The sequence below is a fragment of the Pleurodeles waltl genome, chromosome 11 (assembly GCF_031143425.1).
Source record: "Pleurodeles waltl isolate 20211129_DDA chromosome 11, aPleWal1.hap1.20221129, whole genome shotgun sequence".
Classification (NCBI taxonomy): domain Eukaryota; kingdom Metazoa; phylum Chordata; class Amphibia; order Caudata; family Salamandridae; genus Pleurodeles; species Pleurodeles waltl.
In genome coordinates this window covers 689,013,200-689,038,446 of record NC_090450.1, presented here as the reverse complement: position 1 = coordinate 689,038,446, position 25,247 = coordinate 689,013,200, and the positions used below count along the sequence as shown (strand labels likewise).

The 25,247-nt window shown below is 44.7% G+C and overlaps 1 protein-coding gene across 1 annotated transcript in view; it reads left to right on the top strand.

Moving 5' to 3' along the window:
- PCYOX1 (prenylcysteine oxidase 1) overlaps positions 1 to 25,026 on the top strand; it is a 172,730-nt gene extending 147,704 nt beyond the window's left edge. The window contains exon 6 of the mRNA XM_069214208.1: positions 19,727 to 25,026. Coding sequence (XP_069070309.1) covers positions 19,727 to 20,382 — 656 coding nt within the window. The 3' untranslated portion in view covers positions 20,383 to 25,026. The remainder of the gene's footprint in view (positions 1 to 19,726) is intronic.
- Positions 25,027 to 25,247: the final 221 nt, after the last annotated feature.

Here is a 25,247-nt window from a genome sequence, read left to right as displayed (position 1 = left end):
GGTTTGGGGACTAAGACCACTGGGCTAGCCCAGGGGCTGTCAGAGCGCTCAATTACTCCCAATTCCAGCATCTTGTGGACTTCCACCTTGATGCTTTCCTTAACATGGTCAGACTGTCTAAAGATTTTGTTTTTGACAGGCATGCTGTCTCCTGTGTCCACATCATGGGTACACAGGTGTGTCTGACCAGGGGTTAAGGAGAAGAGTTCAGGAAACTGTTGTAGGACTCTCCTACAATCAGCTTGCTGTTGGCCAGAGAGGGTGTCTGAGTAGATCACTCCATCTACTGTGCCATCTTTTGGGTCTGATGACAGAAGATCAGGGAGAGGTTCACTCTCTGCCTCCTGATCCTCATCTGTTACCATCAACAGATTGACATCAGCCCTGTCATGGAAGAGCTTAAGGCGGTTCACATGGATCACCCTCTTGGGGCTCCTGCTTGTGCCCAGGTCCACCAGGTAGGTGACCTGACTCTTCCTTTCTAGCACTGGGTAAGGGCCACTCCATTTGTCCTGGAGTGCCCTGGGAGCCACAGGCTCCAGAACCCAGACTTTCTGCCCTGGTTGGAACTCAACCAGTGCAGCCTTTTGGTCATACCAAAACTTCTGGAGCTGTTGGCTGGCCTCAAGGTTTTTGGTTGCCTTTTCCATGTACTCTGCCATTCTAGAGCGAAGGCCAAGTACATAGTCCACTATGTCCTGTTTAGGCTCATGGAGAGGTCTCTCCCAGCCTTCTTTAACAAGAGCAAGTGGTCCCCTTACAGGATGACCAAACAGAAGTTCAAAGGGTGAGAATCCTACTCCCTTCTGTGGCACCTCTCTGTAAGCGAAAAGCAGACATGGCAAGAGGACATCCCATCTCCTTTTGAGTTTTTCTGGGAGCCCCATGATCATGCCTTTTAATGTCTTGTTGAATCTCTCAACCAAGCCATTAGTTTGTGGATGGTATGGTGTAGTGAATTTATAAGTCACTCCACACTCATTCCACATGTGCTTTAGGTATGCTGACATGAAGTTGGTACCTCTGTCAGACACCACCTCCTTAGGGAAACCCACTCTGGTAAAGATACCAATGAGGGCCTTGGCTACTGCAGGGGCAGTAGTCGACCTAAGGGGAATAGCTTCAGGATACCTGGTAGCATGATCCACTACTACCAGGATATACATATTTCCTGAGGCTGTGGGAGGTTCTAGTGGACCAACTATGTCCACACCCACTCTTTCAAAGGGAACCCCCACCACTGGAAGTGGAATGAGGGGGGCCTTTGGATGCCCACCTGTCTTACCACTGGCTTGACAGGTGGGGCAGGAGAGGCAAAACTCCTTAACCATGTTGGACATATTGGGCCAGTAGAAGTGGTTGACTAACCTCTCCCACGTCTTGGGTTGTCCCAAATGTCCAGCAAGGGGAATGTCATGGGCCAATGTTAGGATGAACTTCCTGAACAGCTGAGGCACTACCACTCTCCTAGTGGCACCAGGTTTGGGGTCTCTGGCCTCAGTGTACAGGAGTCCATCTTCCCAATAGACCCTATGTGTTCCATTTTTCTTGCCTTTGGACTCTTCAGCAGCTTGCTGCCTAAGGCCTTCAAGAGAGGGACAGGTTTCTTGTCCCTTACACAGCTCCTCCCTTGAGGGTCCCCCTGGGCCTAAGAGCTCAACCTGGTAAGGTTCAAGCTCCAAAGGCTCAGTTCCCTCAGAGGGCAGAACTTCTTCCTGAGAAGAGAGGTTCCCTTTCTTTTGCTGTGTTGCAGTTGGTTTCCCAACTGACTTTCCTTTCCTCTTGGTAGGCTGGGCCATTCTTCCAGACTCCAGCTCTACTTGTTCACCCTGTGCCTTGCATTGTGCTCTGGTTTTCACACACACCAGTTCAGGGATACCCAGCATTGCTGCATGGGTTTTTAGTTCTACCTCAGCCCATGCTGAGGACTCCAGGTCATTTCCAAGCAGACAGTCCACTGGGATATTTGAGGAGACCACCACCTGTTTCAGGCCATTGACCCCTCCCCATTCTAAAGTAACCATTGCCATGGGATGTACTTTTTTCTGATTGTCAGCGTTGGTGACTGTGTAAGTTTTTCCAGTCAGGTATTGGCCAGGGGAAACCAGTTTCTCTGTCACCATGGTGACACTGGCACCTGTATCCCTCAGGCCCTCTATTCTAGTCCCATTAATTAAGAGTTGCTGTCTGTATTTTTGCATGTTAGGCGGCCAGACAGCTAGTGTGGCTAAATCCACCCCACCCTCAGAAACTAGAGTAGCTTCAGTGTGGACCCTGATTTGCTCTGGGCACACTGTTGATCCCACTTGGAGACTAGCCATACCAGTGTTACCTGGATGGGAGTTTGGAGTGGAACCTTTCTTGGGACAGGCCTTGTCTCCAGTTTGGTGTCCATGCTGTTTACAGCTATGACACCAGGCCTTTTTGGGATCAAAGTTTTTACCCTTGTACCCATTGTTTTGTGAAGAGGCTCTGGGCCCACCCTCCTGTGCAGGTTTTTGGGGGCCTGTAGAAGACTCTTTACTATTTTTAGTTTTGGTTGTCTCATCACCCTTCCCCTGGGGAGTCTTTGTGACCCCTTTCTTTTGGTCACCCCCTGTTGAAGTCTTGGACACCCTTGTCTTGACCCAATGGTCCGCCTTCTTTCCCAATTCTTGGGGAGAAATTGGTCCTAGGTCTACCAGATGCTGATGCAGTTTATCATTGAAACAATTACTTAACAGGTGTTCTTTCACAAATAAATTGTACAGCCCATCATAATTACTTACACCACTGCCTTGAATCCAACCATCTAGTGTTTTCACTGAGTAGTCAACAAAGTCAACCCAGGTCTGGCTCGAGGATTTTTGAGCCCCCCTGAACCTAATCCTGTACTCCTCAGTGGAGAATCCAAAGCCCTCAATCAGGGTACCCTTCATGAGGTCATAAGATTCTGCATCTTTTCCAGAGAGTGTGAGGAGTCTATCCCTACACTTTCCAGTGAACATTTCCCAAAGGAGAGCACCCCAGTGAGACCTGTTCACTTTTCTGGTTACACAAGCCCTCTCAAAAGCTGTGAACCATTTGGTGATGTCATCACCATCTTCATATTTTGTCACAATCCCTTTGGGGATTTTTAACATGTCAGGAGAATCTCTGACCCTATTTATATTGCTGCCACCATTGATGGGTCCTAGGCCCATCTCTTGTCTTTCCCTTTCTATGGCTAGGAGCTGTCTCTCTAAAGCCAATCTTTTGGCCATCCTGGCTAACAGGAGGTCATCTTCACTGAGAGCATCCTCAGTGATTTCAGAAATGTGGGACCCTCCTGTGAGGGACTCACTATTTCTGACTAACACAGTTGGAGACAGGACTTGAGGGGTCCTGTTCTCCCTATTTAGGACTGGAGGAGGGACATTGGCCTCCAAGTCACTAATTTCTTCCTCTGTGAGGTCATCATCAGAGGGGTTGGCTTTTTCAAACTCTGCCAACAGCTCCTGGAGCTGAATTTTGGTAGGTCTGGAGCCAATGGTTATTTTTTTGATATTACAGAGAGACCTTAGCTCCCTCATCTTAAGATGGAGGTAAGGTGTGGTGTCGAGTTCCACCACATTCATCTCTGTATCAGACATTATTTTGCTAAGAGTTGGAAGACTTTTTAAAGAATCTAAAACTGTTTCTAGAATCTGATTTCAAACGTTTAACAAACTTTTAAACTCTAAAAGACAATGCTAAACAGGGACTTAACACACAAGGCCCTAGCAGGACTTTTTAAGAATTTAGAACAATTTCAAATTGCAAAAATGAATTTCTAATGACAATTTTGGAATTTGTCGTGTGATCAGGTATTGGCTGAGTAGTCCAGCAAATGCAAAGTCTTGTACCCCACCGCTGATCCACCAATGTAGGAAGTTGGCTCTGTATGTGCTATTTCAAAGTAAGGAATAGCATGCACAGAGTCCAAGGGTTCCCCTTAGAGGTAAAATAGTGGTAAAAATAGATAATACTAATGCTCTATTTTGTGGTAGTGTGGTCGAGCAGTAGGCTTATCCAAGGAGTAGTGTTAAGCATTTGTTGTACATACACATAGACAATAAATGAGGTACACACACTCAGAGACAAATCCAGCCAATAGGTTTTTATATAGAAAAATATCTTTTCTTAGTTTATTTTAAGAACCACAGGTTCAAATTCTACATGTAATATCTCATTCGAAAGGTATTGCAGGTAAGTACTTTAGGAACTTCAAATCATCAAAATTGCATGTATACTTTTCAAGTTATTCACAAATAGCTGTTTTAAAAGTGGACACTTAGTGCAATTTTCACAGTTCCTAGGGGAGGTAAGTATTTGTTAGGTTAACCAGGTAAGTAAGACACTTACAGGGCTTAGTTCTTGGTCCAAGGTAGCCCACCGTTGGGGGTTCAGAGCAACCCCAAAGTCACCACACCAGCAGCTCAGGGCCGGTCAGGTGCAGAGTTCAAAGTGGTGCCCAAAACACATAGGCTAGAATGGAGAGAAGGTGGTGCCCCGGTTCCGGTCTGCTTGCAGGTAAGTACCCGCGTCTTCGGAGGGCAGACCAGGGGGGTTTTGTAGGGCACCGGGGGGGACACAAGCCCACACAGAAATTTCACCCTCAGCAGCGCGGGGGCGGCCGGGTGCAGTGTAGAAACAAGCGTCGGGTTTTCAATGTTAGTCTATGAGAGATCTCGGGATCTCTTCAGCGCTGCAGGCAGGCAAGGGGGGGGTTCCTCGGGGAAACCTCCACTTGGGCAAGGGAGAGGGGCTCCTGGGGGTCACTTCTCCAGTGAAAGTCCGGTCCTTCAGGTCCTGGGGGCTGCGGGTGCAGGGTCTCTCCCAGGCGTCGGGACTTTGGATTCAAAGAGTCGCGGTCAGGGGAAGCCTCGGGATTCCCTCTGCAGGCGGCGCTGTGGGGGCTCAGGGGGGACAGGTTTTGGTACTCACAGTATCAGAGTAGTCCTGGGGTCCCTCCTGAGGTGTTGGATCTCCACCAGCCGAGTCGGGGTCGCCGGGTGCAGTGTTGCAAGTCTCACGCTTCTTGCGGGGAGCTTGCAGGGTTCTTTAAAGCTGCTGGAAACAAAGTGCAGCTTTTCTTGGAGCAGGTCCGCTGTCCTCGGGAGTTTCTTGTCTTTTCGAAGCAGGGGCAGTCCTCAGAGGATGTCGAGGTCGCTGGTCCCTTTGGAAGGCGTCGCTGGAGCAGGATCTTTGGAAGGCAGGAGACAGGCCGGTGAGTTTCTGGAGCCAAGGCAGTTGTCGTCTTCTGGTCTTCCTCTGCAGGGGTTTTCAGCTAGGCAGTCCTTCTTCTTGTAGTTGCAGGAATCTAATTTTCTAGGGTTCAGGGTAGCCCTTAAATACTAAATTTAAGGGCGTGTTTAGGTCTGGGGGGTTAGTAGCCAATGGCTACTAGCCCTGAGGGTGGGTACACCCTCTTTGTGCCTCCTCCCAAGGGGAGGGGGTCACAATCCTAACCCTATTGGGGGAATCCTCCATCTGCAAGATGGAGGATTTCTAAAAGTTAGAGTCACTTCAGCTCAGGACACCTTAGGGGCTGTCCTGACTGGCCAGTGACTCCTCCTTGTTGCTTTCTTTGTTCCCTCCAGCCTTGCCGCCAAAAGTGGGGGCCGTGGCCGGAGGGGGCGGGCAACTCCACTAAGCTGGAGTGCCCTGCTGGGCTGTGACAAAGGGTTGAGCCTTTGAGGCTCACCGCCAGGTGTTACAGCTCCTGCCTGGGGGAGGTGTTAGCATCTCCACCCAGTGCAGGCTTTGTTACTGGCCTCAGAGTGACAAAGGCACTCTCCCCATGGGGCCAGCAACATGTCTCTGGTGTGGCAGGCTGCTGGAACTAGTCAGCCTACACAGACAGTCGGTTAAGTTTCAGGGGGCACCTCTAAGGTGCCCTCTGTGGTGTATTTTACAATAAAATGTACACTGGCATCAGTGTGCATTTATTGTGCTGAGAAGTTTGATACCAAACTTCCCAGTTTTCAGTGTAGCCATTATGGTGCTGTGGAGTTCGTGTTTGACAGACTCCCAGACCATATACTCTTATGGCTACCCTGCACTTACAATGTCTAAGGTTTTGTTTAGACACTGTAGGGGTACCATGCTCATGCACTGGTACCCTCACCTATGGTATAGTGCACCCTGCCTTAGGGCTGTAAGGCCTGCTAGAGGGGTGTCTTACCTATACTGCATAGGCAGTGAGAGGCTGGCATGGCACCCTGAGGGGAGTGCCATGTCGACTTACTCGTTTTGTCCTCACTAGCACACACAAGCTGGCAAGCAGTGTGTCTGTGCTGAGTGAGAGGTCTCCAGGGTGGCATAAGACATGCTGCAGCCCTTAGAGACCTTCCTTGGCATCAGGGCCCTTGGTACTAGAAGTACCAGTTACAAGGGACTTATCTGGATGCCAGGGTCTGCCAATTGTGGATACAAAAGTACAGGTTAGGGAAAGAACACTGGTGCTGGGGCCTGGTTAGCAGGCCTCAGCACACTTTCAATTGTAAACATAGCATCAGCAAAGGCAAAAAGTCAGGGGGCAACCATGCCAAGGAGGCATTTCCTTACACGGGGGTTTCCTAATTGGCGGGAAGACCCGAAAAAGGCCCTTCATAAATTGTTTGACAATTCTTGTGGAACACAAAGAGAGTCTATCTGGTGATCTGCGGTATCTGGAGATTGCTGCCAGATGTACCCGTATGGAAGAATATGCAAGTCCTGATTTTGCCAGGAGCAGGAGATATGGAAGTATCTGTTCCGGAGTAGAAGATAAAGGATGTATATTTTCCGCTGCACACCAAACACAAAACCGTTTCCATTTAAGTCTATAGGTTTTGTTGGTAGTGTCAGCTCTAGCTTTTGCTAAGATGTCTCTACACTCTGGGGAGATTTTGAGATTTAAGTATTCATTGTGTTCAGGAGCCAAGCCGACAAATGAAGAGACGACGGATGTGGGTGTGTGACTTGTCCCTGGTGCATCGTTAAAAGAGTCGGACTCTGTCTGAGTGGTAGATGTGGTCGTTCGGAGAGCATGAGGAGCTCCGTATACCATATTTGTCTGGGCCATCTGGGAGCTATGAGTAGAAGTCGACACCCCTCCGTCTTCATTTTTCTGATGACTCTCGGAATGAGCGGGATCGGAGGAAAAGCGTAGGCATAAACTCCTGACCATCTCATCGAAAACGCATTCCCCCACGAATCTTTTTGGGGAAGCCAACTTGCGTAGAACTGGCATTTCTTGTTCTCGAGAGTGGCAAATAGGTCTAAGTTTGGTTTGCCCCATAATAGAAACAGGCCATTGAGAGTTTTCTGGTCTAGCTCCCACTCGTGATAAGGAATTACTGTCCTGCTCAAGGTGTCTGCTAGAACATTGATCTGTCCTGGCACATGCTCCGCTTTTAGTGAAATATTGTGTTTGATGGCCCATGTCCAAATTTGTTGGGCTAGCTGCGAGAGTTGTAGGGACCTTGTGCCTCCTTGCTTGTTTAGATAAAACATGCTGGTCATGTTGTCCGTCCGGATTAAGACGCTTGAACATTGTATCTTTGGCAAGAAAGCTTTTAGAGCTAAGTGTATTGCTTTGAGTTCTAGATAATTGATGTGGAGCTGGCTCTCTTGCTGATTCCAGATTCCGCTGATTTGCAGGTCCTGGCAATGTGCACCCCATCCTTCGAGAGAGGCATCCGTTGTTACTATGTAACTTGGTGTTTGAAGAAGAAAAGACAGCCCTTTTGAGAAATTGGTTGGAGTCGCCCACCACCTCATAGTGTACTTCATTAGAGGCGTTATGCGAATCTTGTCTTCGAAGGAGCCGAGGACCTGTGTCCATTGTATGTCCAATTGCTCTTGCAGGGGTCGCATATGGAGCCTGCAATCTGGGACTAGCGGAATGCACGATGATATCATTCCGAGCAATGATTTGTAGATGCGGACTGAAACGAACTTTTTTCTGGATAGGTTGTTTGCCAACGAGGTTAACTTTTGTTTCCTCTCGTGTGATGGGTACGCTTTGCTGCGTACTGTGTCCAAAATTGCTCCCAAGAAACTCAATTCTTGTTTGGGGTATATCTGAGATTTCTGGTAGTTGACTACAAACCCCAGGCTGTGTAACAAATGAAGGCAATAGGAAATATGATTTGTTACTTGTAATTTTGAGGGTGCCTTTATAAGCCAGTCGTCCAGGTAAGGGAAGACCTGGATACCTGCCTGGCGAAGATGTGCTGCTACTGGAGCTAGCATTTTTGTGAAGATTCTGGGGGCTGATTTGAGACCGAATGGTAGAACCCGGAATTGGAGGTGCATACTTCCTACCCTGAACCTTAAAAATTTGCGATGGTTGCGATATATGGGGATATGAAAATAAGCATCCTGGAGGTCTAGGGATGCCATCCAATCGCCCGTGTTTATGAGACGCAGGACATCCTGCAACGTTACCATCCTGAACGATTGTTTCTTTAGAAACTTGTTTAGTGCTCTCAAGTCCAGGATGGGGCGCCAGTCTCCTGAGGGTTTCTTGAGAAGGAAAAACCGGGAATAGAAACCCTTGTTCCTTTGAGATAAAGGGACTGGTTCTATTGCTCCTTTTGTTAGCATTATCCTTATTTCCCTGAGAAGTTGGCTCAACCTCAGAGGCGGTGTACCCGATGGAGGGACACTCGGTGGTGTTTGGATGAATTCCAGAGTATGACCTCTGGTCACCACATCTAGTACCCATCTGTCCGATGTTATAGCCTTCCACTTGGGGAAATAAGAATTGATGCGACCTCCGACCTTCAATATTGATTGGGGAGGTGTTGAGATTATCCGCTGGTCATTGCTTTCTGCCTGTATCTCTTGCTCGGGCAGCTCCTCTTCCTCTAGCCGGATGTTTGTAAGCTGCGGCTGGTGGTAATCGATAATGCTGCTGTTGTTGATGGTGCTGATGTCCTGGTCCTGTGGAGGAAGATGTATATTGTGACCTGTATTGTTGGTATCCACCTCGAAAGGAGTAATTACCTCTACCCCTTGCTCCACGAAAAAGTAGTTTTTTATATTGCAGGGTACCTAGGGATTTTGCCGTATCGGTATCCGTCTTGATAGCCTGCAGCATATCATCGACATGTTTGCCAAACAAACTCTCTCCATCGAAGGGCATGTCGAGAACACGAGTCTGGACTTCTGGTCTGAATGAAGTAGCCTTAAGCCACCCTTGTCTGCGTAGGACTGCTGCTCCAGCTAATTGTCGAAAGCCAGTGAGGGAAATATCTATTGCACTGTCTATTATCTCTGCGGAAAACCTTTTCTCCCTCCTGCAAGACCTTTTTAGCTTCCACCTTGATATCTTCTGGCAGTGAATCTACAAAAACGGACATGTCTGCCCACATCTGCCGATCGTACCTTCCCAGGATGGCGAGGGAATTTGCCGCCTTGACCGTTACTGCAGCAACCGAGGAGAATTTCTTACCGATATTGTCTAGTCTCCTTCCCTCTTTGTCTGGGGGAGACGCAATAGGTGTAGAGGGGTTTTTGGATCGTCGTTGAGCCGCCTGTGATATAACCGAGTCAGGTTTCGGTTGTGAGACTAAACAGGCCGGAGAATCATCTGGGGCCTTGTATTTTTTCTCTAGCCTTGGCATTTGTGAAGGCACTGTTGCCGGGTTTTTCATTGCCTTCAAACCCTCCTGCCACAAGAAATCCACAATAGGTATGGCTCTTACAGATCTCTTTGATGGCTCTTTAAAGTCATACAAAAAACACTCAGTTTCATGGGAAACAATTTCCAGACCAAAACGTTTCGCCGCTCTCTCTATGATATTATGGAAACCTCCTATGTCTTCTGGAGGAGAATCCACTGGAGCTGCTGGAGGTGGAGATGGTGTGGGAACGAGATAGTCGTCCCATTCACTAGCCGCTGAATCTGCTAGCTCGCCCTCTTCCCTTTCGTCGTCCGACGAGAGGTAAGCTTCCGGAGCTTGGCTAGTTACAGGTCTACTAGCCTGTGGCGTTTCGGAAACATTAGTAGTTTGAGCTTGCTGGTAACTCTGAGGTCTAGGTGGCGTGGACTGAGTTGACGGTGGGAACCTTTTATAGTAGTCCTTCAACATATGTTGTAAATCTGTCACTAATGTGCTAGGCATAGCTAGAGGCGATGGTTGGTTTGCCTGTGGATAAGATGTTGAAGCATAACTATGCTGGTAATGTTGATCCTCTTCTTCATCAAACTCTTGACATTTGACATTTAGTTGGGACGGGCTACTAGCTGCCCCAAACATGCCTTGAACATCATCATCCTCATCGTCTAAAAGATGTTGCGGTGGGTATGGCAGCACCTTACTTGGTGATGTATGCATCGGCAAAATGTCAGATGGCTTGTCCCCTATATTAATAAGGGAAAGGGGTAAGAATCTGGTGGAGTCCTCATGATGGTATGAGGAATGAGCTGGTGAAATGTCCAAAGGTTTGTAAACTGTTAATGCTGTGGTGATCGTAGGATCCATCGTCGACGGTTCCCTCGTCGACGGTTCCCTCGTCGACGGTTCCCTCGTCGACGGTTCCCTCGTCGACGGCTCCCTCGTCGACGGTACTGTCGTCGACGGGTCTCTCGTCGACGGGTCTCTCGTCGACGGGTCTCTCGTCGACGCTTCCGTCCATGACTGCGTCTTTTCCTTAGTCGACGGTCCCTTCGTCGACGGGTATTTTAGCGACGACGGTCGCTTCGCCGACGTAGTTTGCGTAGATGGGAGTGCCCTGGATGATTTGTGAACCCAGGAGGCCTCCGCTGTCGACGATGTGGTTGCCGACGAAGCTCTTTTGAAGATTTTTGCAGTAATAATCGTCGTCGATGACAAAGGCGACGACGTCATAATCATCGGTGAGGATGGTGTTGTGAACGTCGACGATACCGTGGTCGCTGTTACCGTCGACACTGTCGTCGACGGGGCGGTCGTCGACGGTTGTTTTTTCACCAAAAAGAGTTTTTCTGACTCTTTTTGTGGTGACAGAGACAGGGATGGTTTCTTTGAGGTGCTTTTCCGGTGTAACGGCGTAGTAGGTTCTGAATGAACCTTTTTTGGTCCATGTTTAACTGCCTCTTCAGTTAAGACTTGTTTAGTCTTTTTGTGCATTTTTCTTGGTGGTTCATCCGCACCTCTATCTCTCTCACCTGTTCTTTTCTGAGGGCGAGAAGTTTGTGGTGACTCTTCGCTGTCTGATGAAGGATGCTCTAAGGCTTTCTGTTTTTGCAGCCATAAGAGAAGTCTACCCTCTCGGTCTTTGAGGGTTTTTTGACTAAAGGTGCGACAGATTTTGCAGTCTCTCACCTTATGGTCTGGATGAAGGCAGTAAATACACTTCTTGTGGGGGTCATCAATATGTAGTCTCTTCTTCCCACAGTTGTCACAGTCTCTGAACAGACCCTTCTTTGCCTTTTCAGACATAGTAAAGTTGTAACTAGTTTCCTGAGAGAAAAAACAATCTTCAGTCAGAAAATAGGAAAAAAACTGAGCAGAGCTCAGGGAGACTCCCTTCACACGACGTGCGGTAGAAAATCTGAGGGAATTCAGCCTCTGTTGGGAGTGTTTGGGAGGGGCTGAATCCTGATTGGTTGATACTCAAGTTTGGGTCTTTTCACAAAACAAAGTGGATAGACTGTAAAATACCTTATGAGGCCTACTTGGGCCTACTGGTTTTATTTTTACTAACTTACTGCTTTTTATATATTTAAATTTACCGTGAGGCTCCCACCTCGACGACGGGGATGATTCAAGCATGTGAATCTATGAAAGATCCAATGCTGGAGAACTGCAAATAACCACTGTTTCTCAACACCTTATCTTGTGCCCATTTTGGAAATGCAAATGATTTCTTGATACCTATTTTTCACTCTTTATATTTCACCAAATGAATTGGTATAGAATAAAAACCCATTGCAAGGTACAGCTCATTTATTGGCTCTGGGTACCTAGGGTTCATGATGAACCTACAAACCCTTTATATCCCCACAACCAGAAGAGTCCAGCAGACGTAACAGTATATTGCTTTAAAAATTCTGACATCACAGTAAAAAGTTAGTGTAAAACGTGAAGAAAAATGGCTGGTTTTTTCACCTCAATTTCAATATATATATTTTTTTATTTCCGCTGTTACTTTCTGTAGGAAAACCTTGTAGGATCTACAAAAAATGACCCCTTGCTGAATTTAGAATTGTCTACTTTTCAGAAATGTTTAGCTTTCCGGGATCCAGCATTGGTTTCACACCCATTTCTGTCACTAACTGGAAGGAGGCTAAAAGCACAAAAAATAGTAAAATGGGTATGTCCCAGTAAAATGCCAAAATTTTGTTGAAAATGTGGTTTTCTGATTCAAGTCTGCCTGCTCCTGAAAGCTGATAAGCTAGTAAATTTAAAAAAGGATGCAAATTTGGCATGGGTAATTTATGTGGACAAAAAGTTTTGAGGGCCTAAGCTCAAACTGCCCCAAATAGCCAAAAAAAGGCCTGGCACCTTAGGGGGAAAAGGCCTGGCAGCGAAGGGGTTAAATGATAGAGTAGAGGTGTTGTGTTGTATCTGGCATAATCATTCAATAACTATTGTGTTCAAAATGTATGTTAAAAAGTTAGTGCCTGCATTTATGCATGTAATTCATCTGTTGGATTATACAGGGAGTGCAGAATTATTAGGCAAGTTGTATTTTTGAGGATTAATTTTATTATTGAACAACAACCATGTTCTCAATGAACCCAAAAAACTCATTAATATCAAAGCTGAATATTTTTGGAAGTAGTTTTTAGTTTGTTTTTAGTTTTAGCTATGTTAGGGGGATATCTGTGTGTGCAGGTGACTATTACTGTGCATAATTATGAGGGAACTTAACAAAAAAAAAATATATACCCATTTCAATTATTTATTATTACCAGTGAAACCAATATAACATCTCAACATTCACAAATATACATTTCTGACATTCAAAAACAAAACAAAAACAAATCAGTGACCAATATAGCCACCTTTCTTTGCAAGGATACTCAAAAGCCTGCCATCCATGGATTATGTCAGTGTTTTGATCTGTTCACCATCAACATTGCGTGCAGCAGCAACCACAGCCTCCCAGACACTGTTCAGAGAGGTGTACTGTTTTCCCTCCTTGTAAATCTCACATTTGATGATGGACCACAGGTTCTCAATGGGGTTCAGATCAGGTGAACAAGGAGGCCATGTCATTAGATTTCCTTCTTTTATACCCTTTCTTGCCAGCCACGCTGTGGAGTACTTGGATGCGTGTGATGGAGCATTGTCCTGCATGAAAATCATGTTTTTCTTGAAGGATGCAGACTTCTTCCTGTACCACTGCTTGAAGAAGGTGTCTTCCAGGAACTGGCAGTAGGACTGGGAGTTGAGCTTGACTCCATCCTCAACCCGAAAAGGCCCCACAAGCTCATCTTTGATGATACCAGCCCAAACCAGTACTCCACCTCCACCTTGCTGGCGTCTGAGTCGGACTGGAGCTCTCTGCCCTTTATCAATCCAGCCACTGGCCCATCCATCTGGCCCATCAAGACTCACTCTCATTTCATCAGTCCATAAAACCTTAGAGAAATCAGTCTTGAGATATTTATTGGCCCAGTCTTGACGTTTCAGCTTGTGTGTCTTGTTCAGTGGTGGTCGTCTTTCAGCCTTTCTTACCTTGGCCATGTCTCTGAGTATTGCACACCTTGTGCTTTTGGGCACTATTTTTGACTTTTCTGAGCCTGTCAAGTCCTTCTTTTGACCCATTTTGCCAAAGGAAAGGAAGTTGCCTAATAATTATGCACACCTGATATAGGGTGTTGATGTCATTAGACCACACCCCTTCTCATTACATAGATGCACATCACCTAATATGCTTAATTGGTAGTAGGCTTTCGAGCCTATACAGCTTGGAGTAAGACAACATGCATAAAGAGGATGATGTGGTCAAAATACTCATTTGCCTAATAATTCTGCACTCCCTGTATGTTTTTTCAGATTATTAGGTTCACACAGTGGATCTCATACTGGTGTTACGTTATTTTTTACCAAGTTCAACTTTGGAGACCATTGGTTTTTCGGCACGTGCAAATACACATATTTATTCATTTTGCTTTTGTTCTTTATACAGTGCTGTAAATTTCTCACAAGGGTACCAACGGGGAGATATGTCAGTCATGTGCTTGCTGGTAGGGATAACCCTGACTGTGCTGTAATTTTGTGTGAATATTAATTTGTGACAACATCTAGCCACATATTGTGCGTGACTCGGTCTCTAAAATTGCGGATCATTGGTTTGACAATTATGTGAATATTCGCCTGGTTTGTAATTTTAGATTCCCATGTGTTTCATTAAAATACAACATGGTCATTTCCATCATTTAAGAATTACAGAATGGTAATTTGAAACTTTGAAAGTTCCAGAGATAATCATCTCAGCTCATTGTGTCCATGTTGGGTAACAAGAACCTGTTTGATTCTGTTCCCGCGAGATAACAGTGTACCAGTGGTCCTGATAATTTTCTCATATTGACGTTTACAACATTTGGATAGTTTGAGCGTAGCAACAAGGCAACGCTATGTTCTTCGTGTGAGAGGGCTGATCCAATGCTATGTTTTTTTTTGCTCGACGAACAAGAGATAAGCACATATATGACACCAGTCTTTACCGGCTGCATATCACACATATTTGTGCCCCATTTAAAAATACATTCTCTGATGATTCATATAGTGTTCATTTAGACTTAGTGTGAGCTTGCATGTAAGGAACCTGGCCGAAACAATCCTAAGCAGTGTTAAAGTCATAGGTAGTCTGTGTATAGTTTTGAATAGACTTGAAAATAGGGCAAAAAGAATACATCCTGAGGATAATGAATGTCAGAAGTAGTCCAGGAACTCGAGCTTTGAAAACGTTTGTAGTTAGTCTGGTACTTTATCCTGTATTAGAAGAAAGGGTTTCTTTTGAACAAACAAAAGGCTAATCTTAAGATGCCTGTCGACAAAACACTGACACGAAAAAGCAAAAAAAAAAGTCTAAACTTTGTAGGTATACACTAAAAGAAAGGATTGATACATAAGCTCTTAAAATATGTTAGATAAAGGGTTCTTATAGCTAGCTTATGGCAGAACCCTGCGTAAACTGCTTAGCTATTGAAAAAAGGTGTTGCTTTTCAGAAGTCATTCTGCAAGTTGAGAGATATCAGCGTACAGTGTGATCTTTTTGTATGTGGAACCTGCCATCAGCTTTGCAATGATGAGGCAATTTGCCATGGGGTCTCTTACTTGCTTAAAGAAAGCATTTATGCTCCGAATTGAGGCTGTCTTCTGTTTTTTAGGTACGCCTCTCAGATTTACATTGACGGGTTTTCTATCTTAGGAGATTCGTGCGTCTGTGTCATTTAAGGGTTGTTGCTATATTTCAGTGAAAATTATTAGCAGTGTTTTGCATTTGGTCACAGTATTAGCTTTGGGAAAAACATGACTTTATTGTAATATTTTCTAACTCAAAACAATCTGAATGTTGTCAGTAGTAAATTCATTATTTGTGTGTGTTTTGAGGTATGGCACAGAGGAGTGAGGTCTGACAGTGTTTATTGAATTTCTTTCCTTACTTTGAAGTGAAGTGTCCCTTTGGCTGGAGTGGTTAAGGTACTTTTCTGTTGTCTACCATATCCTGAGATGTTTTATTTATTCAAAAGAGTCCATAATATGGGATGAGTGAGGGTTAACAGACACCAGTGTGCATATTCCTGAGTTGCCGTTTATCAGTTGATTGAGTGGCTGTATGAAGTAAATAGTTTTGGTGGGTATTTGGTGGGTTAATAAGGTCCTGAGTGGGGTTTGCATGCTACATTTATTGCTAAGCCTGTCTTCTTGATAGTTCCTGAGGTTATAGTATTCTCTTGGTGTTCAGTTTGGTTCTAGAGTCTTGTGAACTTTTGTACAGTCACTTTAATCCCGAGATGATCATTTGTTTGCTGTGTTTCCAAAGGCCAGAGATGTGTTGCATCTTTGTTTTCCAATGTTCGATGTGTCCTTTCTCCATTATGAGTACGGTGCTGCATAGAAAGTACAGTTGTTTAACACTCGTGCCACGAGGTACAATTGGCCCACAGGTAGTTTGCCAAATTACCTTTTAAACATTATTTATCCAAGACCAATCATAGCTATACATTTGAAGATCAATATATCTTTTATGCACGCACAGCAAAGAAGGATCGTTTTGTTTGTGAAGAAACGCAAAACCAGAGACCCCTCACCTTCTGTAACCAACGTATGAACGGAAATTTAGTGCTTACAAAACATTGCAATATTAAATAACTCAGGACAATCAGGGTACCTTTATTCTGTATGGAAACATTTGCTGTCCTCTGCAGATTCTTTTTGGTTTACTATGCTTTCCTTTTATTACAGCCAGGCAATTGGGCCTGCCAGAACACTACACTGTATGAAATTAGCTGTGCTGTGTCTAACTGCCTCCTTAGTTCTGGGCGGTCCTAGGTGCAGGACTGAACACGTCACTGGTGATTCTAGAGGGCTGTGAATTCAGTAATAACTTCAAATAAATCAATTAATACTAATGCCACTGCTCAAATGAAAAAGGGCTCGTTCATCATCCAAAGTGAAGAGTTAGGATGCCAGTGGATCAGGTCAGGCGGTTTCCGTATCCAGCTTATAGGATACAGGTGGTTGGTTACTAGTTACATACGAGACAAAGTTCTAGGGAAGGCAGTTTAAAGTCCAGTCCTCTTTTATAGTTACAGTGCACTCTGGGAGACTACTGGTGTTGAGCTAGTAACCAAAGTATGCGCTCCTGAAGATTGCAGGTTGACCCCATTCAAGCAACATTTTCATGTGCCGTGAACACCTGTTAGATCAGGGGCACTAACTGATGATTATCTCTGAAACGTTAAAAATTAGACTGATTTACAGGCTTCAAACTCATGACAACTGGCTGCCGCCAATGAAACCTTGCCTTAAGCCCTAGGGGAGTGAGGAAAAAACGCCATGTCCCCCCTGGGGTTGCAAACTAGCAAAAATAAACTCCCACAAAATCAAGGACGGGATTGGACTGCCTGGGAATGATCCACGCCAGCTGTTCTGCAATGTTATCTGTGGGTCTTCCATGCTCAAGCTCCTTGTGCATTCTTGACCTGACCTCTCAGTGCTTCAGAGTAATCACAGATGTGTCATACCAGCTTATATCAGTGTTCCTTCCCACCTCGAGTCTGTGCCTTAAAAGATGCTGGTAACCATCATGTTCCTCAGGAGGCTTGGCAAATTCTAGGATATTAATTGTAATGAGAAGCATTCAAGTTGCATTTAGGTTGAGTATTGTTACAAGTGCATTGCAGATGTGCTTCAGAAATAGGTGAATTCAAATTATTTCTGTAACAATAGGCTTCTAAAAGATGTAAAACCCAGTAGTCTGGATCATGCACATACTAAAGGGGGAAAGAGCATTGGGTTTCTATTTTGAATGAGTGTTCACAGGACTTGAGTTATTTGTAGGCCATGGTACTGGGAGAAAAGGTCGAACCACGGCAAAGTCTACCATGGAGAAAGAGCATTTTGCTATATAATGTTTGCATGTGAAAAAAGGCAGTAATGGGCCCCCGGAAGTGTTACACAATGAGGTGTGCCCTCTGTGAGGACAAGCCCTTTTTTTGTAAATACACCGTTGTTTGGAGGCTTACACGCTCGCACATGCAAATCCCAGAGATTCGTGAGCATCCATTATTGTCTGAATGGAGATTCAAAGACATGCATGCAAGTAGGGCCGACGGTTATGAAGAACAGTAAATAATGTCCCCTTTAAATGCCTCATAGCAATTCATTATTTGCTCCTCAGTCTAATGAGCTCCTGAAATTCTGAAAGGTATAGTGCCTATATAAGTGCCAGCTTTGTAATCGTTTGTAGATTCAGTTGTAATTCACTTTCTTCGTTGTAGATCTGTAGTTATGTGGTTTGTACTTCCAGTCAGAATGAGGTCTCTTGGTTTGGGCGAGGACAGATATGGCTGCGAGGAGTACAGGTGAATGCAAGCTGTGTTGTCCGTACAAATAGTGCTAATAATGCACCCCTTGCAAAATTGTTTCACATCCCTTGAATTTTACTGAGTATTTCATTTCGGGGAGTATTCAGATTCACAGTTTGATATTGGAAAATATTCAGTAAGTATGAGCATCTGTAAAGGATACCAGCGTTTTTGAACTGGAAAAACGTGAAGAGAAATCTGTCCCACAGCATTGTGACTTGCAGGGAATTTGATAATCAGTAATTTGATGCATGCTTGAAACCTAAAGCAAAAGGCTTCATATAGAAAAAAAAGTTCTAATATTCCACATCCATCACTAGTTGGCAGGATAGTGCATACTTGAATTGGCAACATAACTCTCATAAAGCCAATGAGTAATTTCTCCTTACTCCTCTTAGAAGAACCATGGGAATTAGGAGTACAGCAGTTATTATAATATAATCAACACTTCTCTTGAAGAATATCTCTTGCATCTGGGCATAGGAAAAGGGACTGATATGAAGGATGAGGCATGTATTAGTTGGGAATAGAGCCACAGGGCCGGATTATGAGTGCCCCGCTATCGTATCATTATTTATTGCAATCGATAAATTACGATACCTTCGAGATCGCTATTTATCAGATGCAGTAACTTACTCCAGTTACAAATTGCTTTCTGCACCAAAATGCACATGTCCGGGTATTTTTAGGGTCCTTTTTCCCATTAAATATTTGCAGGTATGACCTGCTTATATTTACCTTGGGAAAATTTGGGGATCAGAGTTTTTCGAAAAGCACCTAATTGCGATATGTACAGTAACAGGAGTTGCTGCCTATATCACAATTAACCATGTTATTTATAGTGTGATTGGCTATCCAGTCCTGTTCAACTGCATGTTTTCCAATCCATGTAATGGAAGAACCTGAAGGACCAAGAGTGTAGGACTTGCTAATGTGAGTAGCACGTGTTATTGACGGACTTCAGCCACCCTCTCATAGCTTGAAAGGAAGATTTGTAGCTTTTCAGAGGCTTCTGCGGTGGTGGGGCATTTCATCAAGCCCCTTGCAAACGTTATTCTTTTCAGAACTTGTTTCAGAATTCATGCCTCTTTGACCAGGTTCCCCTGTGCAGTGTCTATGCTTGAGTCACAGTCATTCATTTTCTGTCTTCTCCGTTCACTGTTTTCGTTTTACCAACCAGTGAAGAAGGATGGGGCCTGGATGATAGAGTAATGAAAAATAACTGTGTTGTGATCTATTTACTTAGTTGATGCTCTCCCTTATTTACAATACTAGCCAAATCACTCCTCTGGCCTGTGCTAGTGCATGTTGTCTTTGACATGAGCACCTCTTCTTGCTAGTGAGGGTAGTATTAGAACACCTTAACCAAGATGGGCATGGAGTTTACATTCTTTAACATTTATGTCCTGCCTAGCTTCAGAAGCAGGGTTTCTAGCATTACAGTTTCTACCAATATAAAGGGGGAGGATCGTGGATGTTAAGGTATCAGTTGGCACCATAATACAAATTCTTTTAGAGTTTCCTTGTCAACCAGGGTTCATGAAAAGATATTGTCCATGTTGAATGTGATTAACTTTAACATTACAGTAATTTCATGGTTAATGTTGATGAATTAATACTTCTTGCACTCTGTTAAGCTTGTGTATCCATGTACCCTTTCGGAGAGTCAACTCTAATTATGCATTTTTTGTGTGTGCTTTTCTACAGGTGAAGGCTCAGTGCATTTGTATCAGGTTAACTATAACACCGACTCGGGTGAGAGCTACAGCCAGTACGATATTATCATAGTGGCTACACCACTGAACTCTGGTATGTCTGGCATCCGCTTCCCCTTCTCTGTTCCAGCCGTCAAGAATCCCTACCACCAAACTGTGGCCACCTTTGTTAAGGGCAAGATCAACCGATCGTTTTTTGGCTGCCCAGAGCCCTGCAGTTTACAATTGACAGAAATTTTGACAATGGATGACCCAAACCTGTTCTTCAGCAGCATTGGTGTCGTCACACCAGTTAAAGTCAAGACAGACCAACCTCTGAGAGATTCTGCAAATGATCCAGTGTGGAAGGTGTTCTCTCCCGAGCCTCTAACGGAGCAGCAGTTGGGGCTGCTTTTCACGTCACACGGAGCAGTAAAGTCTAAGACATGGCTAGCTTACCCAAACTACCACCCTCCAGAGAGGGTGCCGCCAGTTGTTCTGAATGAGAGAATTTATTACATCAGCAGCATTGAAATAGCCGCCAGTGCAATGGAGATGAGTGCTCTCTCAGCCAAGAACGTGGCTCTTCTTGCGCACCACCAATGGTATGAGAACACCGATAAAATCGACCAGGAAGATCTGAATGAAAAAATCAAATCCGAACTATGATTACTTTGATATGTCTGTTTCTCCAAATGAAGAAGTGCGGATAGTAAAGGGTGACAAATTGTTACTTCCATCATCTTCCACTAATCTGTAAATCAACAGTTGTCCTGCTAGCAGCCCAATAAATTAAGTGCAACAGACTTTTTTTTTTTTTTTTTTAACGCACCCCCTGCCATCTCCAAACGCTTTATTGCCACGTCCAAACAATGTGGTAAAGATGGAGCAATGCACCTACTCATACCTCTGGGGTTGCGCCAGTGAAAGATGAGTAATTAACTCAATCCTATTTGACTTTTAAGCTAGCTCAGTACTATGAATGTAGACTGCAGTCGCTGCCTGGCGCATCTTTCATTCAGTCCATACTTTGCTTGAATAGTGCTATTTGTCACAATGATTCCCGCATAATAGCTTTCTCTGTTTTTTTGGTCATCATTTCACAGCTTACACAATATGACTGATGAAACGTGTTGCTTATATTTTAATGCACAAAGTGTCAATGATTCAATCACACAACTGAAGATACGAACGACCCTGATAAAGTGAAGGGTGCATCTTAATTCATTTTCGCTGCTATGGACCCTGGGACAGAAACGGAGATCTGGAGTGACAAGAAAAGATTTACCTTTGATGAGGAGAGGGAGAAAGCCATCCCAATGTCTAATTATAATGCAGAGAATTCCATGTAACCCGTATGACATCTAAAAAAAACAAAACAATGCCACGCATTTGAAAGTAGAACTGATTGAAGGTGCGACACCACAAAATGAGGATTTAAACACAGGGACCATGACGAGATTTTTTTTAGTTAATATAGTTTCTGTTGGGAAGATGTTGCATTATCTAAGGAGGGGAACTTACAAAGCTGGCTTGTGAAGAAATACATTCCGCTCATACTCAAAGTGCAGTACTCTAGAAAAAAAATGGTTGAGCAAGTGTTAGTCATCTTTGATAGGTTTACTGTAAATTAACTGTAGGGGACCAGTGTTAGAAATGGGGTTCCTCATTAGGTAGGGTAGGCCCCTCAGCCAGGCAGAGACTACCACTCTTGTCAGGGCAATGGAGTCACATGCCGAAGATAACCCCTGTTCTCCCCCTTGGTAGCTTGGCACAAGAAGTCAGACTTATCCCAGAGGCAATATGTAAAGCATTTGCACAACACACACAGCACACGTGACACATATATACACCACAAAGGAAACTCTACAACAAGTTCAATAAAAATATACTGTATTACATAAAACATCATTAGACCGAAAATGACATGCATCAGTAGTATATTGCTACTCAAGCAGTTGTCAAAACATCACGTTTCTAGTACTCTGCGAAAGCAAGCAGTAGTCAGGTAAACATATAGGTTACTATTATTCTGCACCACCAGCTGTAGTCAGGTAATTATTGTCACCAAAAATGCACATCAGGATAGACATATTATCAGAAATGCCAAGACATCATCATGAATGCACATAGATTAAAACATTCTCATCCAACACATGTCATAGCACCAACATTTCTCTCCCAATGTAAATCAGACAGGACCTGAGAATATGCTGGGTACTCCCAACATGGCAAGTACGACACATAACCAGGACATGAAGAATGTGACGGACACAATGGGGGGAGAAATATTGTGGGGCAGAGCAAGTATGACAAGAATCACCAACAACCTCTCCTACCTGATGCTCACAGCGCTCCTGCGCTTATTTTAAAGGTTAAATTGTAATTGGGCCCAATCCACTGTGACGGCTACCGGAGTTCCTTTTCTCCTACCGCTGGAATTATTGTACTTTTTCTCGGCAACACGGAGTCTCTGATGAGGTCTCTTTCCCTGTCCTGTGGGTGAATCGATATAGAAGGGCAAGGCCTCCCAAGGTAACAGGAGCAGGTGGGGGCACGTAGGGAGACCTTCCTCTAAACCCCCCCACCTGCAGGATTTCGAGCGCCTGCTGTCGCCAGGGTGGAGCACAGCAGTTGGAACAGGGGCAGCTCTACTCCCTGAATAAGGTCGGTCCACCTGAGAAGTGCTGTCGAACGCGCCTCGGTTTTTCCAGCAGGCAGGTCTCCAGACTGGGCCGCTGCCCGTGAGCACACAGTGCAGCGGTACTCTGCTGGCGAGGCCCCAGAGCCCCTCGAGGCTGCAGGGCGTCCCTGCGCTAGAGTATGGGTGGTGTGGGTGTCGCTGGTGGCTTCCTTGTTGCCCCAGCAATGCCCTTGAAGACAAACATGGCTTCTCGTTCCACAAATGAACAGGGATTACGAGATGCTGTACTGGCACTGAATTGGTAACCAGGAAAGCACTCCTCACACACACTAACCTACACTAAGGGATAGCGTTCCCTAGGCAGGATATTAGCAGGTCCATAAAGCGCTTCTCAAGCATAGTGGATAGATCAGAGCAAGAGACAATGCCCTCCCAGCGCTGAGCTCCTAGTGAGGCACTCAGAGAGGCAGGCAGGCCGGAACAACTAGGTAGATGGCTGTTCCTCCTGGCTCCACAACAGTGCCCTAACTGGGATAGAGTCAGGGAGCAGGCTGACAACAGGGCAACAAATAAGAAGAAAAATCCAGATGAGTCCTTTTTGCCACCCAGCAGACACCAGGCAGTCCAGCAGTCCTTCTGGCAGAGGTTCAGTCCGAGTTCCAAAAGTACTTTCTTCTTGTCCCTCGGTATCTACTCACATGGGGAACAACCCCTTGTACTTACTCATTTTCCACAGCTTCCATAAAGGGGGAGAAGTGGTTCCAACCAGCACTAACCGGTTCCAGGAAGGTCTTTGCCTCTCCTCCAGCATTGGCTCCAGACATCAGTAGGGGGTAAACAAGCCCTTTGTGTGAAGCCAGGGCAGATGCAGGTGTGCCCCGCCTCTACTTCTTCCAGCTCAGGAAGGCCATCCAGTATGCAGATGTACTCTTATTACACCGCCACACCCCCTGTGTACAGGCTCTCTGAAAAGTACGCACAGAGCCCGGCTGTCACTCTGCAGACATGGATTGGAATCAAACTGCAAAAGCACCAGAGTTATAGGCACAGAAAAATGCCCACTTTCCAAAAGTGGCATTTCTACAATGGTATTAAAGATCCACCTACATCAGTAAGCAGCATTTCTCACAACCATTCCAACCATACCAAACATGCCTACGCCACCCCACATAGATCAGACAATACCACTTAGACATATACGTTGTCACTACTAGCACATGTAGTACATAAAGACAAATGTCCTGCCTTTTACATACACAACACCCTGCCCATAGGGCTATCTAAGGCCTGCCTTAGGGGTGACGGGTGTAGTAAAAAGGGAGTTTAGGCCTTGGCAAGTAGTTTGACTTGTCAAGTCAATGTGGCAGTAACGGCACACGTAGGCCGTGCCGTGGCATGCCTGAGACAGGTTTGAAAGACTACTTCTGTGGGCAGTGCAAGCTGCCTGCAGGCCCTGGACATAGGCGATACTACTATACAAGGAACTTACAGGTAAATTAAATGAGCCAATCAGGTGTAAGTCAGTCATACCAAGTTTAGAAGGGAGGGCACATGCACTTTAGCACTGATCAGCAGTAATAAAGTGCTCAGAGTCCTGAAGCCAACAAAAAGAGGTCAGAAAAATAGGAGAAAGGCAAAAAGTTTGGGGAAAGGGCCAGGTCCAATAACCTGTTGTACCTCGGAGGATGAAATCCGTTGGAATTATTTCTGTACTGAGCTCAAAGATTTGAGGAACAGAATTATAAAGTGGTAGAGTCTATGAAAAAGTCTTGGAGCAAAGTGCTCTAGGTGCAGCTACTGTATGAGCAGTGGTATATGTGCAGATGCTTCTCAGAAAATGTAAGGATTTAAACACAGTTTCAGTTTAGAACAGAATCGGTTGTTACGGAGTAGAAGTTGTACCCAAGACAGTTTCTATTAGCTGGTCGTCTGAAATGTATGTGATGAAATTGTAATGAATCCAAAAAAGTATTTATTACCTGTTAGAATACAGGTTAGCTGAGGCCAGTTGTGGATAGTTACTCAAATGTTTTACTACCTTCTTAGAAGGTGCACTTTTCTAGGAACTTATTTAGGAGCACATTTCACAAGGAACTGACATTGACTGGGAGTGAGTTATCCATTTTTCCTAAAGCTGTTCTTGGAGACCTAAAAGATGTTTCCCACCTGACCTAGTGCCCTAGAAGGAGAGTATGGTGTAAACCACAGCTTCAGGTAACCGCAACAGTATCTAAACAGACCTATGAATCATAGTGGCTGTTTTAAATTGGATTTTGAGGCAACCAGCAGCCAATGCAGATCCATACACAAGGGGAAATATGAGCATTCCTGGGTACATTTAGAAGATGAAAGCTGGACAAGTTCAATGATAACTGTGATATAGAATTTGAGGCAATGACCTAGCAATGTGCTGAAAACGTGAAACTCATCTCAAAGAAGGAATAGACAGGCTATATAGAGAGACTGTCTTAGCACAATACAAAGGGGATCCCAGTAACATTGTGGAAAATCTCATGCAAATAGTTGACTAGCAAAAGCAAAAATCAAAGGAATAAGACTATCTTGAGTCAAGCTTGTTCTACCAGATCATTAAAACCTAATATCTCTTTTGTAAAAAGAAAAATAATTAAAAAGTTGAATGCATTAAAATATTGTTTACTAAAGAATAACCATCAATAATTTACTAATGTTTATTGAGAGGATTCTGTTCATATGAAACCACTCAGGTAGTTGCCAGAAATTTCTTTTTTTTACAGCAATAGCCTTCTGTGTGTTGGTATTATCGACATTGACTTAACATTCTAAAATATTTTGCCTCCAAGACCCCAAGGCGTACTGCGAGTTTGGTTAGTGGCTTGAGAAGTGTTCATACTAGCATGAGCAGAGTGCG